This window comes from Bos mutus, chromosome 4 (assembly GCF_027580195.1).
Source record: "Bos mutus isolate GX-2022 chromosome 4, NWIPB_WYAK_1.1, whole genome shotgun sequence".
Lineage (NCBI taxonomy): Eukaryota > Metazoa > Chordata > Mammalia > Artiodactyla > Bovidae > Bos > Bos mutus.
Genome location: NC_091620.1, coordinates 54,391,370 through 54,407,804, shown reverse-complemented (window position 1 = coordinate 54,407,804; position 16,435 = coordinate 54,391,370). Strand labels below are relative to the sequence as shown.

The following is a 16,435-nucleotide window of genomic DNA, read 5'->3' as shown; positions in this document are numbered from 1 at the left end:
TTGCATGGAATATATTTTTCCATCCTCTTACTTTCAGTCTATATGTGTTTTTAGGTCTGAAGTGGGTTTCTTATAGACAGCATATATGTGGGTGTTGTTTTTGTATTCATTCAGCCAGTCTGTCTGTTTTGGTTGGAGCATTTAATCCATTTACATTTAAAGTAATCATTGATATATATGTTCCTATTGCCATTTTCTTAATTGTTTGGGGGTTGATTTTGTAGATCTTTTTTCCTTCTCTTGTATTTCTTGACTATATAAGTCCCTTTAACATTTGTTGTAAAGCTGGTTTGGTGGTACTGAATTCTCTTAACTTTTGCTTGTCTGAAAAGCTTTTTATTTCTCCATCAATTTTGAATGAGATCCTCGCTGGGTACAGTAATCTTGGTTGTAGATTTTTCCCTTTCAATACTTTAAATATATCCTGCCATTCCCTTCTGGCCTGCAGAGTTTCTGCTGAAAGATCAGCTGTTAAGTGTATGGGGTCCCTGGTATGTTGCTTGTTTCTTCTCCCTTGCTGCTTTTAATATTCTTTGTGTTTAGTCTTTGTTAGTTTGATTAGTATGTGTCTTGGCATGTTTCTCCTTGGGTTTAGCCTTTATGGGACTCTTTGTGCCTCTTGGACTTGATTATTTCCTTTTCTATGTTGGGGAAATTTTCGACTATAATCTCTTCAAAAATTTTCTCATACCCTTTCTTTTTCTCTTTTTTTCTGGGACCCCTATAATTCGAATGTTGGTGTGTTTGACATTGTCCCAAGAGGTCTCTGAGAGTATTCTCAGTTCTTTTCATTCTTTTTACTTTATTCTGCTCTTCAGAAGTTATTTCCACTACTTTATCTTCCAGCTCACTGACTCATTCTTCTGCTTCAGATATTCTGCTATTGATTCCTTCTAGAGTATTTTTAATTTCAATAATCATGTTGTTTGTCTCTGTGTGTTTATTCTTAATTCTTCTAGGTCTTTGTTAATTGATTCTTGCATTTTCACCACTTTGTTTTCAAGGTTTTTGATGATCTTTACTATCATTATTCTGAATTCTTTTTCAGGTAGTTTGCCTACTTTCTCTTCATTTATTTGGACTTCTGAGTTTCTAATTTGTTCCTTCATTTGTATAGTATTTCTCTGCATTTTCATTATTTTTTCTTAACTTACTGTGTTTGAGGTCTCCTTTTCCCCGGCTTCAAGGTTGAATTCTTTCTTCCTTTTGGTTTCTTCCCTCCTAAGGTTGGTGTAAGTGGTTTGTGTAAGCTGTAGGGTGAGATTTGTGAGTTTTTGTTTGTTTGTTTTTCCTCTGATGGGCAAGGCTCAGTGAGGTGGTAATCTTGTCTGCTGATGATTGGGTTTGTATTTTTGTTTTGTTTGTTATTTAGATGAGGCATCCTGCACAGGGTGCTACTTGTGGTTGAGTGATGCCAGGTCTTGTATTCAAGTGGCTTCCTTTGTGTGAGTTCTCACTATTTGATACTCCCTAGGGTTAGTTCTCTGGTAGTTTAGAATCTTGGAGTCAGTGCTCCCACTCCAAAGACTCAGGGCTTGATCTTGAGTTTTGCGTGGGTCTATGTATTCTTTTCCACTGGTCAGTTACTCCTATCCACTCTCAGCTGGTGTTCTGCATGCACTTCTGTGTCTGAAGGTATATTCCTGATGTATCCATGGAGAGAGATGTACTCTATGTCCACATACCCCTCTGCCATCTTGTCCTTTCCTCTGTTTCTTTAATGAAGGAATTTCCTTCCACATGAGAATCTAGGATCCTTATTTTCCATCAGTTTATAGGACCAAACATCTGGAGTGCCCTTGGTCCCAACTAAGATAAATCATCATAACAACACATGTTCTGATTAATATCCCATTTCCCTTAGCCATTTGTCCATGAAAACTCTTGTGACCCATTTACTTAATATATTTGTATGTATCAAGATATGGAGCATCAACAGTAAGTAAATGCTATGGTTTAGCAAAAAAGAGACATGAAATAAGTGCTTTTTCAAAACATTTTATACATTATTTTCTCAAGTTGTGTGACAACCCAAATGTCTTAACCCTCTACTGCAATGTCCCTGTCAAAGGAAAACAACAAAAAGTTCATAAATGAAAGAATTTCAACATTATTTTTAGATGCTTATTATTTTTATGCATCTAGATAAGATACCCTAATTAGATCCTGAAAGGTTTTGTTACTTACAATTTTTCATTGATAAACTTCAGTGCCATTTTCTAATTAATTTTAGAAACCTTGCTATAGGTTGACCCAAGAATAAGAGTTTTGTGAGTGAAGTGATGTCAAAACCCAGTATAATTTTTTTGGATGGATTTTGGGGAAAACTATTAACCAATCCATTGTATGTGAGTTGCAAATGGTCAAATGGGGTGAAAATTTTAAAAAAATCTCTTTGTTCCTTTTTACTGAGGATGATACACTTGAAAGCATGGGAGTATAACAACTGTGACATCCGCATGGCTCTAGCATAGATGAGTCACAGTGAATCAGAACAGTTAGCTCTTTTGGTTATAAGCATCCATTTCAAACCAATGTGTTTTTAATATAGTTTTAGGTTCAGTGAATGTGCTTTTTAAGGAGGATTTATAATAGATATCCTCATGATGGATCATAAAGGAACAAGTGATATTAAACTATTATTTACTCCTGTAAGTTTTATGTTGTTGAAATTCACATTTGTAGTATCAAACAGCAACTGAATTTGTGTGTGTGTATATATATATATATATATACACACGTATATACAATATACATATATGTGGATTGTGTATATGTATATAGTATGTGAATATATGTGTGTGTATGTATATATGTATAATACAGTGTTAATTGGCACATTTACAATAATTAAATTGTGTTATAGTAAAGAAAACTTCTCAAGTCCATTCTTGTTTTTCAGATAGCCATTTAGATTCCAGTCTCTTACCAAATAACTACATAGTAGAAATGTCACATAAAAGTATATTATGTGCTCTCTGTTAATGATGAAATTAATCTTTTTAAACAACTTTTCCCTAGCAATTATTGGTATATAAGCTTTCATTGTTTCACTCTATCTTCTAGACATTTCGTTACACTCTTAATGTACCATTGAATTTTTCAAGGAACCTGGTTTGACAGAGATTACAATTTTGGAACTACTGGGGAAATGTGATTTGTCTTTTTTTTTCTTTTATTGATGTTCAGGATTAAAAATAACTTTTTAGTATTCATGAAATAAATATTTATCTGTTTTCCCCCTAGAAAAATTGTATTCTGTCAGATTCTTTGCAAGTGATTGGAGAAACACAAGCAACAATGCATTTGTCAAAAGAAACTCTATTAATATTATAAATCAAAAAAAAAAATAAACAGCTGCTTTTGAAATATGTGCCAAAGCCAGGAACTAGCTGTCTCCATTGTTAATGCCGTTTTTTTTTCTAGACACCCACAAGCTAGAAGAGCTGTTAAAAATGCAACGTCAAGCGAGTATCAAAGCTTTCTCTTTTGTGTTTATTCTTAGTGTTTTACACCAAAGGGCAGCCTGATCTCCAAGTGATGATAACTGTATTTCACAAGTATTAGTTATCTACAATATATGCTATTTTTATTCTATAGCCTCGAGCCACAGTGAAAACATGAGAATAAATGTTTGTTTTTTTTTTTTCCTTTCATTCATTTTGAATCTTTCTTTTTCCTGAACTAATAAAATAGGGAAAAACATGAAAAGTAGTCAGAATACTTTAGGCCTAAAATCTCAGCTTCATTTAACTTTCTCTGAAGGACTTCCTTATTCTCTGGTTTCTTGTTGGCTTCAAAAATAGAAGATTCAAAAGCTGATCAGAAACAAAACTTGGGTGCAGATAACTCTGCCCTTCCCTGACCAGAGGAGTGAAATGAGCTGTTGATGCCTGACTTTTACTTACCTCTTAATCGGGGTCAGGTCCGGGAGCACTTGGTGAGCTGAGTATTTGGTTTCCTTTAGTGTTGAAGTTGGAGAAGGCAATGGCAACCCACTCCAGTATTCTTGCCTGGAAAATCCCATGGACAGAGGAGCCTGGTAGGCTGCAGTCCATGTGGTCACTAAGAGTCGGACATGACTGAGTGACTTCACTTTCACTTTTCACTTTCATGCATTGGAGAAGGAAATGGCAGCCCACTCCAGTGTTCTTGCCTGGAGAATCCCAGGGATGGGGGAGCCTGGTGGGCTGCCGTCTGTGGGGTCACACAGAGTCGGACATGACTGAAGTGACTTAGCAGCAGCAGCAGTGTTGAAGTACTAGGTTCTTAATACAGAGAAGAATGGCAGTAAAATACCTTAGACAATACGGGACAGAAGAACAAGAGACAGTTATTCACATAGTTTAAGTTTGGAAAGAAGAACCATGCTATATAAAGGAAGAAAGAAAACAGCAAGGTAAAAGGATAAAAGTTAACAGGATCATTATTCTCAGTGATAGCACAGATGCCAAGGATCAAAAGAAAAGGCAAAGAAAAGTCACAAGTGTTGAACCTAAGAACTGCCCTTTGTACTTACTCTGTATATTTGAATCAAATGGGTAAATGTTAGGAAATGAGGAAATGATACCATAGGTAAGGTTTCAGGAAATTATATTCCTACAAATTTACTTTATCATCTGTTTATTCTCTCCATCCATCATCCATCCATTCATCCATTCATCTACCCGTCTTAGGAGAGCTATAGCCTTGGTATTATATGCAGTAAAATTAATTTAGAATAATTCATTAGAATTATTTAGAATAATAATATCCTCTATCATTTGGGGCAAGGAGAAAGCATGCATGTATACTTTGGGGTTTTGGTGGTAACCATTTAAAATAGCTGTCTTGGGACTTTCCTGGAAGTCCAGTGGTTGAGACTTTGCATGTCCAATGCAGGGGGCTTGGGTTTGATCCCTGGTCAGGGAACTAGGATCCCACATGCTGCAGCCAAAAAAAAAAAAAGAAAAAGAAAGAAAGGAACAATAAAATAGCTGTCTTGCACTTACGACCTAGAAGATTGAAAACAATGCCTATCTCTAAGCATTGTTAGTTTGTTTTTAGTATTTCCTCATTATTAAGAAACAAAACCAGACCAGGACCTGCTTATAAGCACCACAGAAATTCTACTAGATATTTTATTTTTTTGTTGTTTTTGTTTTTTATTTATTTTTTTTAAAATTTTATTTTATTTTTAAACTTTACAATATTGTATTAGTTTTGCCAAATATTGAAATGAATCTGCCACAGGTATACATGTGTTCCCCATCCTGAACCCTCCTCCCTCCTCCCTCCCCATACCATCCCTCTGGGTCGTCCCAGTGCACCAGCCCCAAGCATCCAGTATCGTGCATCGAACCTGGACTGGCAACTTGTTTCATACATGATATTATACATGTTTCAATGCCATTCTCCCAAATTGGGTTTAGTTTTACTACATTTATTCTTCTGCAGGTTGTTTTTTTTTTTTTTTCTATTTAGCCTTTTAAAGATCTTTCTATTGCTTACAGTATCACTTTGTTATTTTTGTAGAAAGTTGACTCCATGGAGAGGCAGCTCTAGAAGGATCCTGGGACTTGAAAATCTGGTTTATTTCCAGTTCTGTGCTCAGCCAAGTCAGCTTGCTTTTGAGCTTGGGTGATAGTTGAATCAGGCAATAAAAAAATCAAGCCCAAGAAAAATGAAAAATAAAAGTATTTACAGATGTTTTTAAAACCCAGTGCCAGATTCCATGAGGCCTGCCTTGTAGATATTCAGCTTGTGATCTAGGAATAAACAGTATGACTGCTAAACACATATCTGGAGTCAAATCAAATCTGAACTTTAAGCCTCTTAAAACAGCTATCTTTAAACCAAATGATTTTCTGTAGCATCTCTACTTATCTCTGGAGCAGCCTGGGAAGGGAGGAATAGGGCCACATTGTTGTAAATCTCCATCTTCTATTTCTTTAAATGAAGTTGCGGAAACATTCTCTACTGTTCATTCCCTCGGAGTAAATACCTTTCTGTGAATTCATACAACCACACACTTCAGGCTTCAGAATCCGCATGGCTGCATCACTATGAAATGTGAGAAGTTTCGTCTAGGGGCAGTTAAGGAGGTGGCACTTACTTAGATATTTTCTTGAATTTTCCCAAATTGAGTGAAGATATTTTCCATTTCAGCTCATCAATCACTCTTAAAAAGATGAGTGAGTTTAACTACTTTTTGTGGCCTCCAAAAAGCCAACTTCAATTTACAATCAATGGAATTCAAAGCAGCTATAACAAAAATAGTCATGTAAATCAGATCAATACAGAGTGATTTCTCACACTCTGGTTTTAGGTCCTCATTTTTATTAACTTTGTAGTTTTACCCAGTTTTAGTTTTAAGTGCTTATGCAGTTTTAGTTTACATTGAAAACAAATACACAAAAGTGAAACACAACAAAGCAAGTCTGTGACATTTGAAGCTCAGGAGAGAAAGAGTAGAGTGAGGAGATTTACGAGCCATGTCAAAGCCGCTTGGAAAGCAGGTGCTATTTCTCTGGGAGCTTAGTCTCACAGAGTGTCATGCACAATGGGCTATTTCTTCATAGGGAGTACACATTTTTGACATATCATAATTTGCTATTGAATATATTATAAAATCAGTGTATTTATGATTTCCTTTTTATTTGAGAGATTTCCTACTCATCATTACACCTTTGTCTGTCCCATCCACCTTATACTTAATTCTCTGCCTTTTGATGAAACAACAGTAATTTGCTGAGTATATGCTGTGTGTCAGGCATTGTACTACATTCAAGAGGAGTTATACTCTATAGCACGGGAACTCTACTCAAAACTCTATAATGACCTATAGGGGGAAAAAATCTAAGAAAAAATAGTGACTATAGGTATATATATAACTCACTGTTCTGTGCAACTGAAAGTAATACAGAATTATAAATCAACTATACTCCAATAAAACTTTTTTTTAAAGAGTAGTTATAAAGATAAATAAGGTATTTTCCTTGCCCTCAAGGAGTCTACAGTCTGGGATGGAACATCTTCCTATAGATAGACACTGGAGGCTGAGTGCCCTAAGAGATTCTTATTTAGAGAGAACATGCATTTGGAAAGTCTGGGGACAGTCACTCAGGTCACAGGCCCAGCCGCAGAGTTATCTGCCTCTTCCTCTTTTACTGTTGGTTGTATTTAGTGACAGTGAATAAGGCACAGCTTAAACATACAAGCCACCTTTATTTACCCCTTTTTGCTACTCCTTGACCAACTCCTTTCCTAATCCCTGGCCAGAAGGCTGAGGAGGGGGAGGCAGAGATTCATAGCCAGCCACTCTGCATATCATTTGGAAGCAGTGATTACCAAGGGAGGAAGATCTCCTCTCAAGGGCTTTTGGGTTCTACTGACACCCTGGATGGACCTCTTCCATCTCTGAGATGCAGCACTCAGGACAGCGGGCCTCTACAAACCCAGACTGCATGACACAGAAAGTGCATCATTTTCGTTTTTTGGCTAACTGGAGGTTACTGGGTGTAACACTGATCCATATCAGCTATCTCTAGCTTCTTTCCAACCAATCAATCATTTAGTAAAATGTTAAACCTAACCTTGTACTGTCATAACAAAATTGAGCTTTATATGTGAGGGTCTGGGCCCATCTCTTGAGGTGATTGGAACTATAATAACCATCTAAAAATAAAAGGAGTCTCCTTATGTATGACCCCAGACTGATAATGACAAGGCCAAGCATTAAGGAGTCAGTCCTGTCTTGCGGTTCCCCCTTGGCCCAAACTTCATAGAAATGATCAGAAACATTGGAAAATTTCTAATCCTTGATTTCCGCTTTTGTTTCTCCTCTTTCTGTCACTGGCAAGTTCCCATAAGGCATTTGGCAACTTCTCTCTCTGGTCCTGCAAGAATCGGAGTGAAGTGGTTGGCCAGAAGTTTTTCTCTTCTCTGTTATTTCTCCCAAGTGGGTGAAGGTGCTAATGGAGAGTAAACACACACAGGACCAGAATGAAGAAAGAGGACCACAGGAGGCCTGGATCAATGGCCCCTGAAAAATCTGAGAATTGACCATAATTACAATAGATCAGAAAGCGCTCTCCTCTCTCCAGACTAGTTTGTACCTAATTTCAACTCAGTCTTGTTTAGGAGAGCATCTTTGTCTTTAAAGTTAAAAGGGAAATTTTCTTGTCCTTTAATGACTCCTAACATTTCTGGAGATAATGATGTTATCCTCTTAAAGTCTCCTATCCCTCTGGAACCTTGCACAGGAAGGAGCCCTCTCTCACCGTGAGGCATGCTGAGTTACAGAGCACACAACACTTAGGGGAAGCAACCATAATAATATTTGTTTGCTTGCTTTATAGAAATCTTGTCCAAGTCCACTGAGGGTTGCATGTTACAGAGTAGACCAGGTGAAAAAAAACCCAATATTGTTTATTTCCATTAATGAGTCCTGTTAAAATCTTTGTCTTCTTCCACCACCTCACTCTCGGCCCAGTAGAGAATTCAGGTGATTTATCCATTTGCTCAATAATTTCAGTTGGAACTCATCTTGCTTTGAATCTTTTAGGGAAGCATTTGTTAAGCATACGCTGTGTCAGGCATTGCACTACATATAAGAAGAGTTATAAAGATAAAAAAGATATTTTCCCTGCCTTCAGGGAGTCTCTAGTCAGGTGTGAAACATCTTCCTGCAGATAGCTATGGATCCTGATAGAGGAACATAGCTTTATGGAAATGATTGGGATTAGGTGAACCTGATTTCTTTCAATACTGCCCACCCCGGAGGCAAATTAACCAGATCTGGCAGTCATTGTCATTCTGCTTGCAAAATAAGGTGTCTTAATATCCATATTGCATGAACCAAATATTTGATGCTCTAGTTCAAGACAAGTATTATTAAAGGCTTTCAAAGTAACCAGTGTTTAAAATTCTCCACTAAGATTTCTCCTTTATGAATAGAACAGTTGTGTTGCAAAGGACATGTCTATGACGAGTATTGAAATGTGTAATTGATCCCCCCTTTTTTGTCCCTCAGATTTTCTTCTCAGACCTGAAGGGTGGAGCAGGGGGGGAAAGGCAGCATTGACACTTTTCTTTTTCTTTTTCTTTTTTTCAGATTCAGAAGAGTAAAACACACCTCATAGACAATAAGAGAGGCTGCCAGTGTCTTGCATCATTTTAGCTGAGCTTCTTCATTCTCTTCTCCTTCCACAAAGACCCATATATGGGGAAGTTGTACAACTTTCAGAAACAAGTCCCCCTGCACTTGGCCTTCTCTCATGCCATCTCCTTCTAGGAGATGACTTCCTGGGAGCCGGTTTGAGGTCTTAGAACTCTGGGGGAACACCCCTTCCCCTGCACAGCCCAAGCAACCAACACAATTCTGATTTTTGTACAAACAGAAACATGAAGGGATTTCCTCAGAATTCTTTGCTAATGCCCTGGCTTTCAAGGCACCTGTCTGGCCTGGTGGGAGTGGACATCCTGGAAATGCTGGGAGAGGCCTGAGAAAGCCACCACACAGGAATTGCAACTGTATTTCTTGATATATTGTTATTTTTGCACTGGTTACTGATGGTGGATGCAGCCAAGCTGGCCTTCATCACAGATAAAACTATAATTTCAGTCTCTGGTTGCTCACTTTCTGAGTCAGAAGCACCCTTTTTTCTCCAGTTTCCTTTCAGACTTAGAAATTGTTCTCATGCTTTTCTTTCCATTTGTGTAATTTGAAATTCTTTTTGTTTTATAAAAAAGGAGATTTTCTTTATTTGATGCTTAATTTACATGTGTATTCGTTAATATAAGCCTGAATGTTTCAGCTCATGGCCATATTGTTCAGGTAGTAAAGCCAGTGTTTTCACTGGGTATCATAACTATGTGGTTACTGAAATTTTTACCCCTGGCTGGTTCTCTTCTTTTGAATATCTGTGGTTTGACTTCTTCACTCTTCTTTCTATTCAGGGAAGCACTAAGGGAATTAGTATCAGGGAGATATGTTCAGTAATTTTTTTTTTTCATTCTAGTGAGCCTTTAGAAACACAAGGTAGGAGATGATTAATAGCACAAATCAAAAATAAGAATACTAGATGTAGCCCTGAAAGAGAATAAAGATACAGCCCCTGAAACCAAGTCACACATGAGATCCAGTGGAGTGCAAATCAAGTAATTCTGTGGATTTAAATGGTGTGATTTGGATGAAACTGATCCTTACAGTGTGGTTGTAGTTCACAAAGGAATCTTTGAGGCCTTCCTAAGGAAATGGCAACCCACTCCAGTGTTCTTGCCTGGAGAATCCCAGGGACGGGGGAGCCTGGTGGCTGCCGTCTATGGGGTCGCACAGAGTCGGACACGACTGAAGCCACTTAGCAGAAGCAGCAGCAAGGAGAAATCCATGAATATGCTCGTGATGGAGGAGGATCAGAGAGAGGAACAGAGAGAACTAGATGATAGGCTTAAGTGTATTCCTCTTTGCAAATTTAATTTCCACATTAAAAAAGCACAAAGACACTCAAAAAAATCCTCTCAATATGAAGGCAAAATGCTGGTATTCAGACAGAAAGAAGGAGACTGCATATATAGTCTACAAGGCCTTTTGTCTCACTGAAACATTCCCCAACAGAAAGGTTTGGAGAACCCTGTGGTACAGAGTACGGTGGTATACTGGTATTCGAGCAGAGTTCTCAGGTCAGATTTACATTTTGCTTGGTAAGAACACAGGTTTTTCTGCTGCTCCTCCTCTTTTCCTAACAGTGACCACAGTAAGTCAAGTGATCACACATTCAAATCAGAAGCCTGGCAAGTCAGGTAAATGAGTGAAACAAGCCATAATATCAGAGTGATTGTGACAAATGGCAGTCAGTCAGGGGCCTGGGTATCAGAGAGGCAGTGGGGGCTGTGAGGAATGGGGAGGGTGTGCGCTGCCCCCCCGGGGCAGTGGCTGGCAGCTGAGAGATTAAGTAGGAATAAGGGGCCAAGATATCTAAGATTTTCTATAAACCCTCTCCAAAATTTTTTAATATTGGCAATTAATTCGGAAATGTATAAACACTGTGCTAGCCAAAGAAAACACGCCTATGAACTCCATTCAGTGCACGGGACACTGATTTGCAAACTGTGCTGTTTGAGATGGTCTTAGGCATGAAATACAACCAGTGCGTGTCAGTTCTTGACCTTGGAACTTGAACCTCTGACCTCATTTCAATTCTGTATTTTTCTACATACAGCTTTGCAGCCAGTCGAAATACAATGCCTACAGCTTTCCTTTTATACTCTAACACACAAGACTAAACAATATTTGAAAATAAAATAGGAATATAGCCATTTTCTCTAGCACCAATAAAGACAGAAATGTTTTTCATTTGCTTTAAGTCATTAATTTAGCTGGAAAAAAGTGGGAAGAGAATTTTATTCAAGATATCACTCTGCTTGGAACTCTCAGTGTGATAAAAGATTAGCTCCATGTAACTCTTGTTTTTAAATCCTTAAACAGTGTTTTGAAGGGACATTGAGTAAAAAAGCAAAATTATCTGTTTTTATAATTTAAAAATGTATTACTGTGCTATAAATTGATACTGGAGCTGGTAAGCCAACAGTATTGCCTGGAACACCAGTATTTCCAGAGTTCTAGCTCACTCTCTGTGGTCTTTTCCCTTCTTTTGACACAGACAGCTCCCTCCAAGTTGAGCAGCAATGTGGGATGCACATTTTTCCATTGCATGGATTATGACACCTTACTCTGTTGTCACATAAAAAGCAAAGACTTACACACCTGAGTTCAGAATTAATTGGTATGTGGGGAGAGTACTAGGGACATTCCAACCAGTGACAAACCACCAGCTCTATGTGTTCCTGGGTGGAAAGTGACATGTAGCCCCTGAGTTAGCCCCTGGAGTTTGGGTCCCCATGTCACCAAATAGCTTTACAGCCACATTTTGTTGATGTGGTACGTTTTGGTGCCATAATGACCCATCCATAGGCAGGACTTTGTTGCAGCTTTTATTCACACCAACCTTTCTAAAGCCCTAGTTGCTTATGGCAGCAGGCAAGAGATTCATTTCTAACCCATTAAATTCAAGTGGATTTTCTTCCTTTGTCCATTTCATTCCTGGAGCTTTGAAAAACTGTTCAAGACTTTGGACAGGTTCACATTAAGGACTTGATATGCTTAAACAATAAAATGATATCTAGACATCTCAGAGCCAAAAAACAATGCAGTGCACCCGTTCATTCCATTTTCAGAGTTAAAACCATTACGTTATATTCTCCACCTGAAATGATGCCTCTAATAAGTATGAAAAATAAAAAGTAGAGAGCAATATTATCACAGAATGTGAGACAGAGAGCAGATAAAACTATGGAGACCAATCCATATTTTAGGAGTAAGCATACTGGTTTTTTAATATCACTTCTGTCATGGATCACTTTTCTTTAGATAGGTAAATAGGAAGAATATGTAATATATTTTTTTCTATTCTTAACTTCTGAGCAGAGACTTTCATGATAGAAATAATTTCATAATATTCCCCATGGAGTAAAGAGGAAAAGAAAAGAAAAAAAGGCCCCAAATCTTCTCTCATAAGGAGAGAAGATTCTGAGATTAAAACCTATGTATGTAGTATTATTTTCCCAATAATGGGGGTTTCAGGGAGTAAACTTCATTCTGATTCCATGATCCCCACACATCCCGACAGGAGTTGCAGCACTGGCCCAGCGCAGTGCCTGGCACACGGGCAGCCTTCAGGAAACACATGCCGAACTGTCCAGCTGAATTCCACTAGCCACCTGTGAGTGCAAACAAAGTTCACATTTGCCTGAAAATTCACTCAGCGTTTTCTAGATGTCAGGCGCATTGCTAAAGGCTTATCTTCTAAGTGTGTGCTGACATACCCTAGTGACACAACTTCTTATAAGGGACTGGAAACTGAAAGTAGTACAGGGAAAATTATCAGAGCCAAGTTCATGGGAAAAAAAAAAACTAAAACTTCTTTATGGTCTTTGGGTTTAAGAAAAGCAAACAAATGAAAAACCTAAAAGCAAGCCAAAACAGGATTATATGAAAATGCTCTTCTAAAAGGGATGATGACACCATTACCAGTGGGTTTATTTATAATCCAAGTTGTAACATTTGAAATACAAAATAGGCTTTCTTGAAGTGAGTAGAAGGTTGTATATGTGCAGTGTGGGGAATCAGTGCTCAGCCAATATTATGGTCGCCGTAGTACTGAGCCACAGCAAAATTGGATGTTAAATAATGTTGCAATAATGATATTATATTGGATTCTCTGTATGAATAAGTGGAAAGCAATATTTTTAATTCATTGACAGTGATCCACGATTAAAGGCCTCGTTATCATTTAAGAAAATGAACTTAATGAAAAAATGTAATGAACAGCACTGTATTTGTATAAAATATCCCTTTGAGAACCAAAAGACATACTACCCACCAAGACCAGATTTCAGTTGTTAAGGTTTTCCTCTCATCAAGAGTGCTAGTGGGCACAGAGATGACAGTAGAATTAGAATTGGTAACCAAGCCTATAGAACCTTAGACAGGGTTTATCTAATAAGTGAATTGGGGTTCAGGGAGGTTTAGAAAAGTGAGAATTCTTCTGCATGTTTTTATTGGACATCTGCAAAAGCCTCAGTGCTCCTCTAGGAAACCTACCTAAAATTGTTTCATCAAAAAAAAAAAAAATAATAGCTTGTTTTCACATTGAACAATTTCAGTCTGGGTGCAGTGGGAAACCCGGACTGAAAGATTCATGAATGTCAATTTAAACATTATTAATTCCTGATTATTTTAATTAATGCTCCTCCACCTCATCCATTTTTTTCTTTAAAATATTGGCAGACATATTTGAAATGAATTGACATTTATTCTGGCTTCTGTTCTCAAGCGGAAGACAGTGGCTGACTTAACTGGAACCCAGCCTAGGTAGATATCCAGTGAACCAGGAGAAGCAGGGGGTGGTGTGTGGGCCCTTCCCCTCACTCAGGGTCTCTGTTGCGGAGATCTCACAGTCTCGGAATGAAATGCTGGCTGTGGTAGGCCCATCAGTGGCATCTTGGAGGCCGTCAGCTCTGGTCAGCTTCAGTCATGTTTCCTGAACCACACCTGTGTATCTTCATGGGAGCTGGCTTCTGAACTAACAGAAACCCAATGGCTATGGAATAACTTTTAAATAGATTGCCCTGGAGGCATATTCTTGTATAGTTTTTGCTTCTCTGTGGTGATCTATCTTGGAGTAGGTATTTGTATGCTACTGTCCTTGTCTTTGAATGGGTATATGTGTGATGGTACAGAATATAGTCATATACCAATATACACAGATTTATGGTAAAAAAAAAATCTACAATCATAGGTATTGTTCAGTAACTGATTCTAGAGATAGAACTGTACACATTTTCCTTTTTTTCTTGCTTTGATATTTTTATACAATTTTATATGCTGTAAAAATTTTTTAAAAATAATTGCTGTTTTCATTTGTAGAGCTCAGTTAGGTTTTTATCAACTCTGGTGCCCACCGTACAGCCAGATTCCTCCCTGTATCTTTTTCATACCCTTTCTTTCACCTTTCTCTTATTTTCTTCTCTCATTTTTCTACCTTTTGCAAATTCCTTCTTTTGCCTCTGCCCAGGCAAGCCATTCTGCTTGCAGCATCTTTTTAGCACATGGAAACACAAAATAAGGAAAAAACAAGATTATCTTGTTCCACTGTAATCCACATGAGGACATGTTGTGGGCCAAGGATGAGGTTGGGGCAGATGGGGAAGAAGGAATAGTTTAGGGAAAGGAAGCATGAAAAAGGAAATCCTCATCAGAGATCAATTACCCAAACCAAGGTGACTCACTTTGAGCTAATATAAAGTGGCTCAGCGATAAAGAATCATACAATGCAGGAAATGCAAGTTCCACCTCTGGGTCAGGAAGATGCCCCTGGAGAAGGGAATAGCAATCCACTCCAGTAATCTTGCCTGAAGAATCCCATGGACAGAGGAGCCTGGCAGGCTACAGTCCATGGGGTTGTGAAAGAGTCAGACACGACTGAGTGACTAAACAAGACAACTTTTCCTATCTCCCCTCAGTCTAGGGCACAATTTTTGTGCAGAGTTTTTCTCCTTAGGAAGTTATGTCCTCACCATGGGTCTATAGGCCTTTTTTTCATTAGGGCACTGACCATGTATGAATGGATAACTCAGCTCATCTCCTCAGTCTTAGATTTTGCTACTGTTTGGCTGGATATTGGGGGAGTTGTCTGGATTAAAATCAGGAATGTTTAATAAGACTCAAAAGAAGGAGGCAAGCAGAATAAAAATCTTGAACCCAATCCAAATCATGCTGAATAAGTAGTTCCTTGTAGGAATAAGGAAGGCATTTCTGGATATGTTCTGAGAAAGTCCTTCCAAAAGTAAGGATGATGAAATGGACTTCGTGTTTTATGACAGCGATAGAGTGTACTTCTGTGATGTGAAATATGTTTCTAGCAGATAAAATGCAGGTTGAAATTTGCAAGAGAATGACCATTCATTCTAAAGAAGAGTGTTTTGTTCCTCATGATGCTCGTTTGTACTAAAAGAAACTATTGAAACGCCATAGCATTACATCTCTAAATGCAAAAATAAATCACAAGGATTCATGTAAAAGAATATGCTAAACTGCTCTCAATAAATTATGTGTTTATTGTAAATCTTTACTGCACAGATGAAGGCTGACAGTCCCTCGATGTATAATTTTCCCCCAGTATCTAGTATTGAATAAGTACTTGTATGTTCTGATTACCAAATAAAAATAATGAGTTAACCTCTCTATTGGAATTTGAAAAATGCAAAGGCTGTGTATGTTCATTTTAATATTTTTCATTGCTGTCCATGTTCTGTCCCAGATATGGGACTGTCCAGACTCACTCAGCCATCTGTCTCTTTTGTATTCCTCCAAATGCCACGCAGTACCCAGGTCCCAAGTGCTTTTGCCTGCACACTGAAGATATACACGGTGTATCACGTCTCATATAATCTTTTTGAGAAATGAGTGGATGGACTATCAGAAGCTCCTTGGAGGCATAAGAAATGTCAGTGTTCCAGGAATTAGACTGGCTTTCATATGTTTGATTTTCTTCTGGGTACCATGATATGGTTTTACACTCCTACAATGCTAGTTTTCGAACTCTATAAACATTTTTTTTTCCTTCTCCTTCTCTTTAAAAGGCTACCTGACAATATTTTCTTGCTCTCCAGCAACAAACATAAGGAGTCTGACTAGTGAATAGTCATTACTCCTGTTTGTGAGCATGTATACATGAATGGTGTCCAGCCTGTCTCCTTCAAACCAGCCCCTAAGAGGCACCCCTTAGTGGTGATGGTCGTAGTAGACAATCACTACACCCTTGTCTGGGCCACCTCTGTATGTTGTTCCTGTGCAGTAGCTCCACTGGGTTGTTACTCTGACTAAAGAGGCTGT

The 16,435-nt window shown here is 38.2% G+C and overlaps 1 protein-coding gene across 6 annotated transcripts in view; it reads left to right on the top strand.

The window, feature by feature from the left end:
- PDE1C (phosphodiesterase 1C) overlaps positions 1–16,435 on the top strand; it is a 539,682-nt gene that overhangs the window by 490,921 nt on the left and 32,326 nt on the right. Inside the window, exon 18 of one of the 6 annotated variants that reach the window (XM_070369503.1) lies at positions 9,095–16,398. The exons of the other annotated variants lie outside the window; for them this stretch is intronic. Coding sequence (XP_070225604.1) covers positions 9,095–9,108 — 14 coding nt within the window. The 3' untranslated portion in view covers positions 9,109–16,398. Of the gene's footprint in view, positions 1–9,094; positions 16,399–16,435 lie in introns of those variants that run through there. 6 annotated transcript variants of the gene reach the window in all.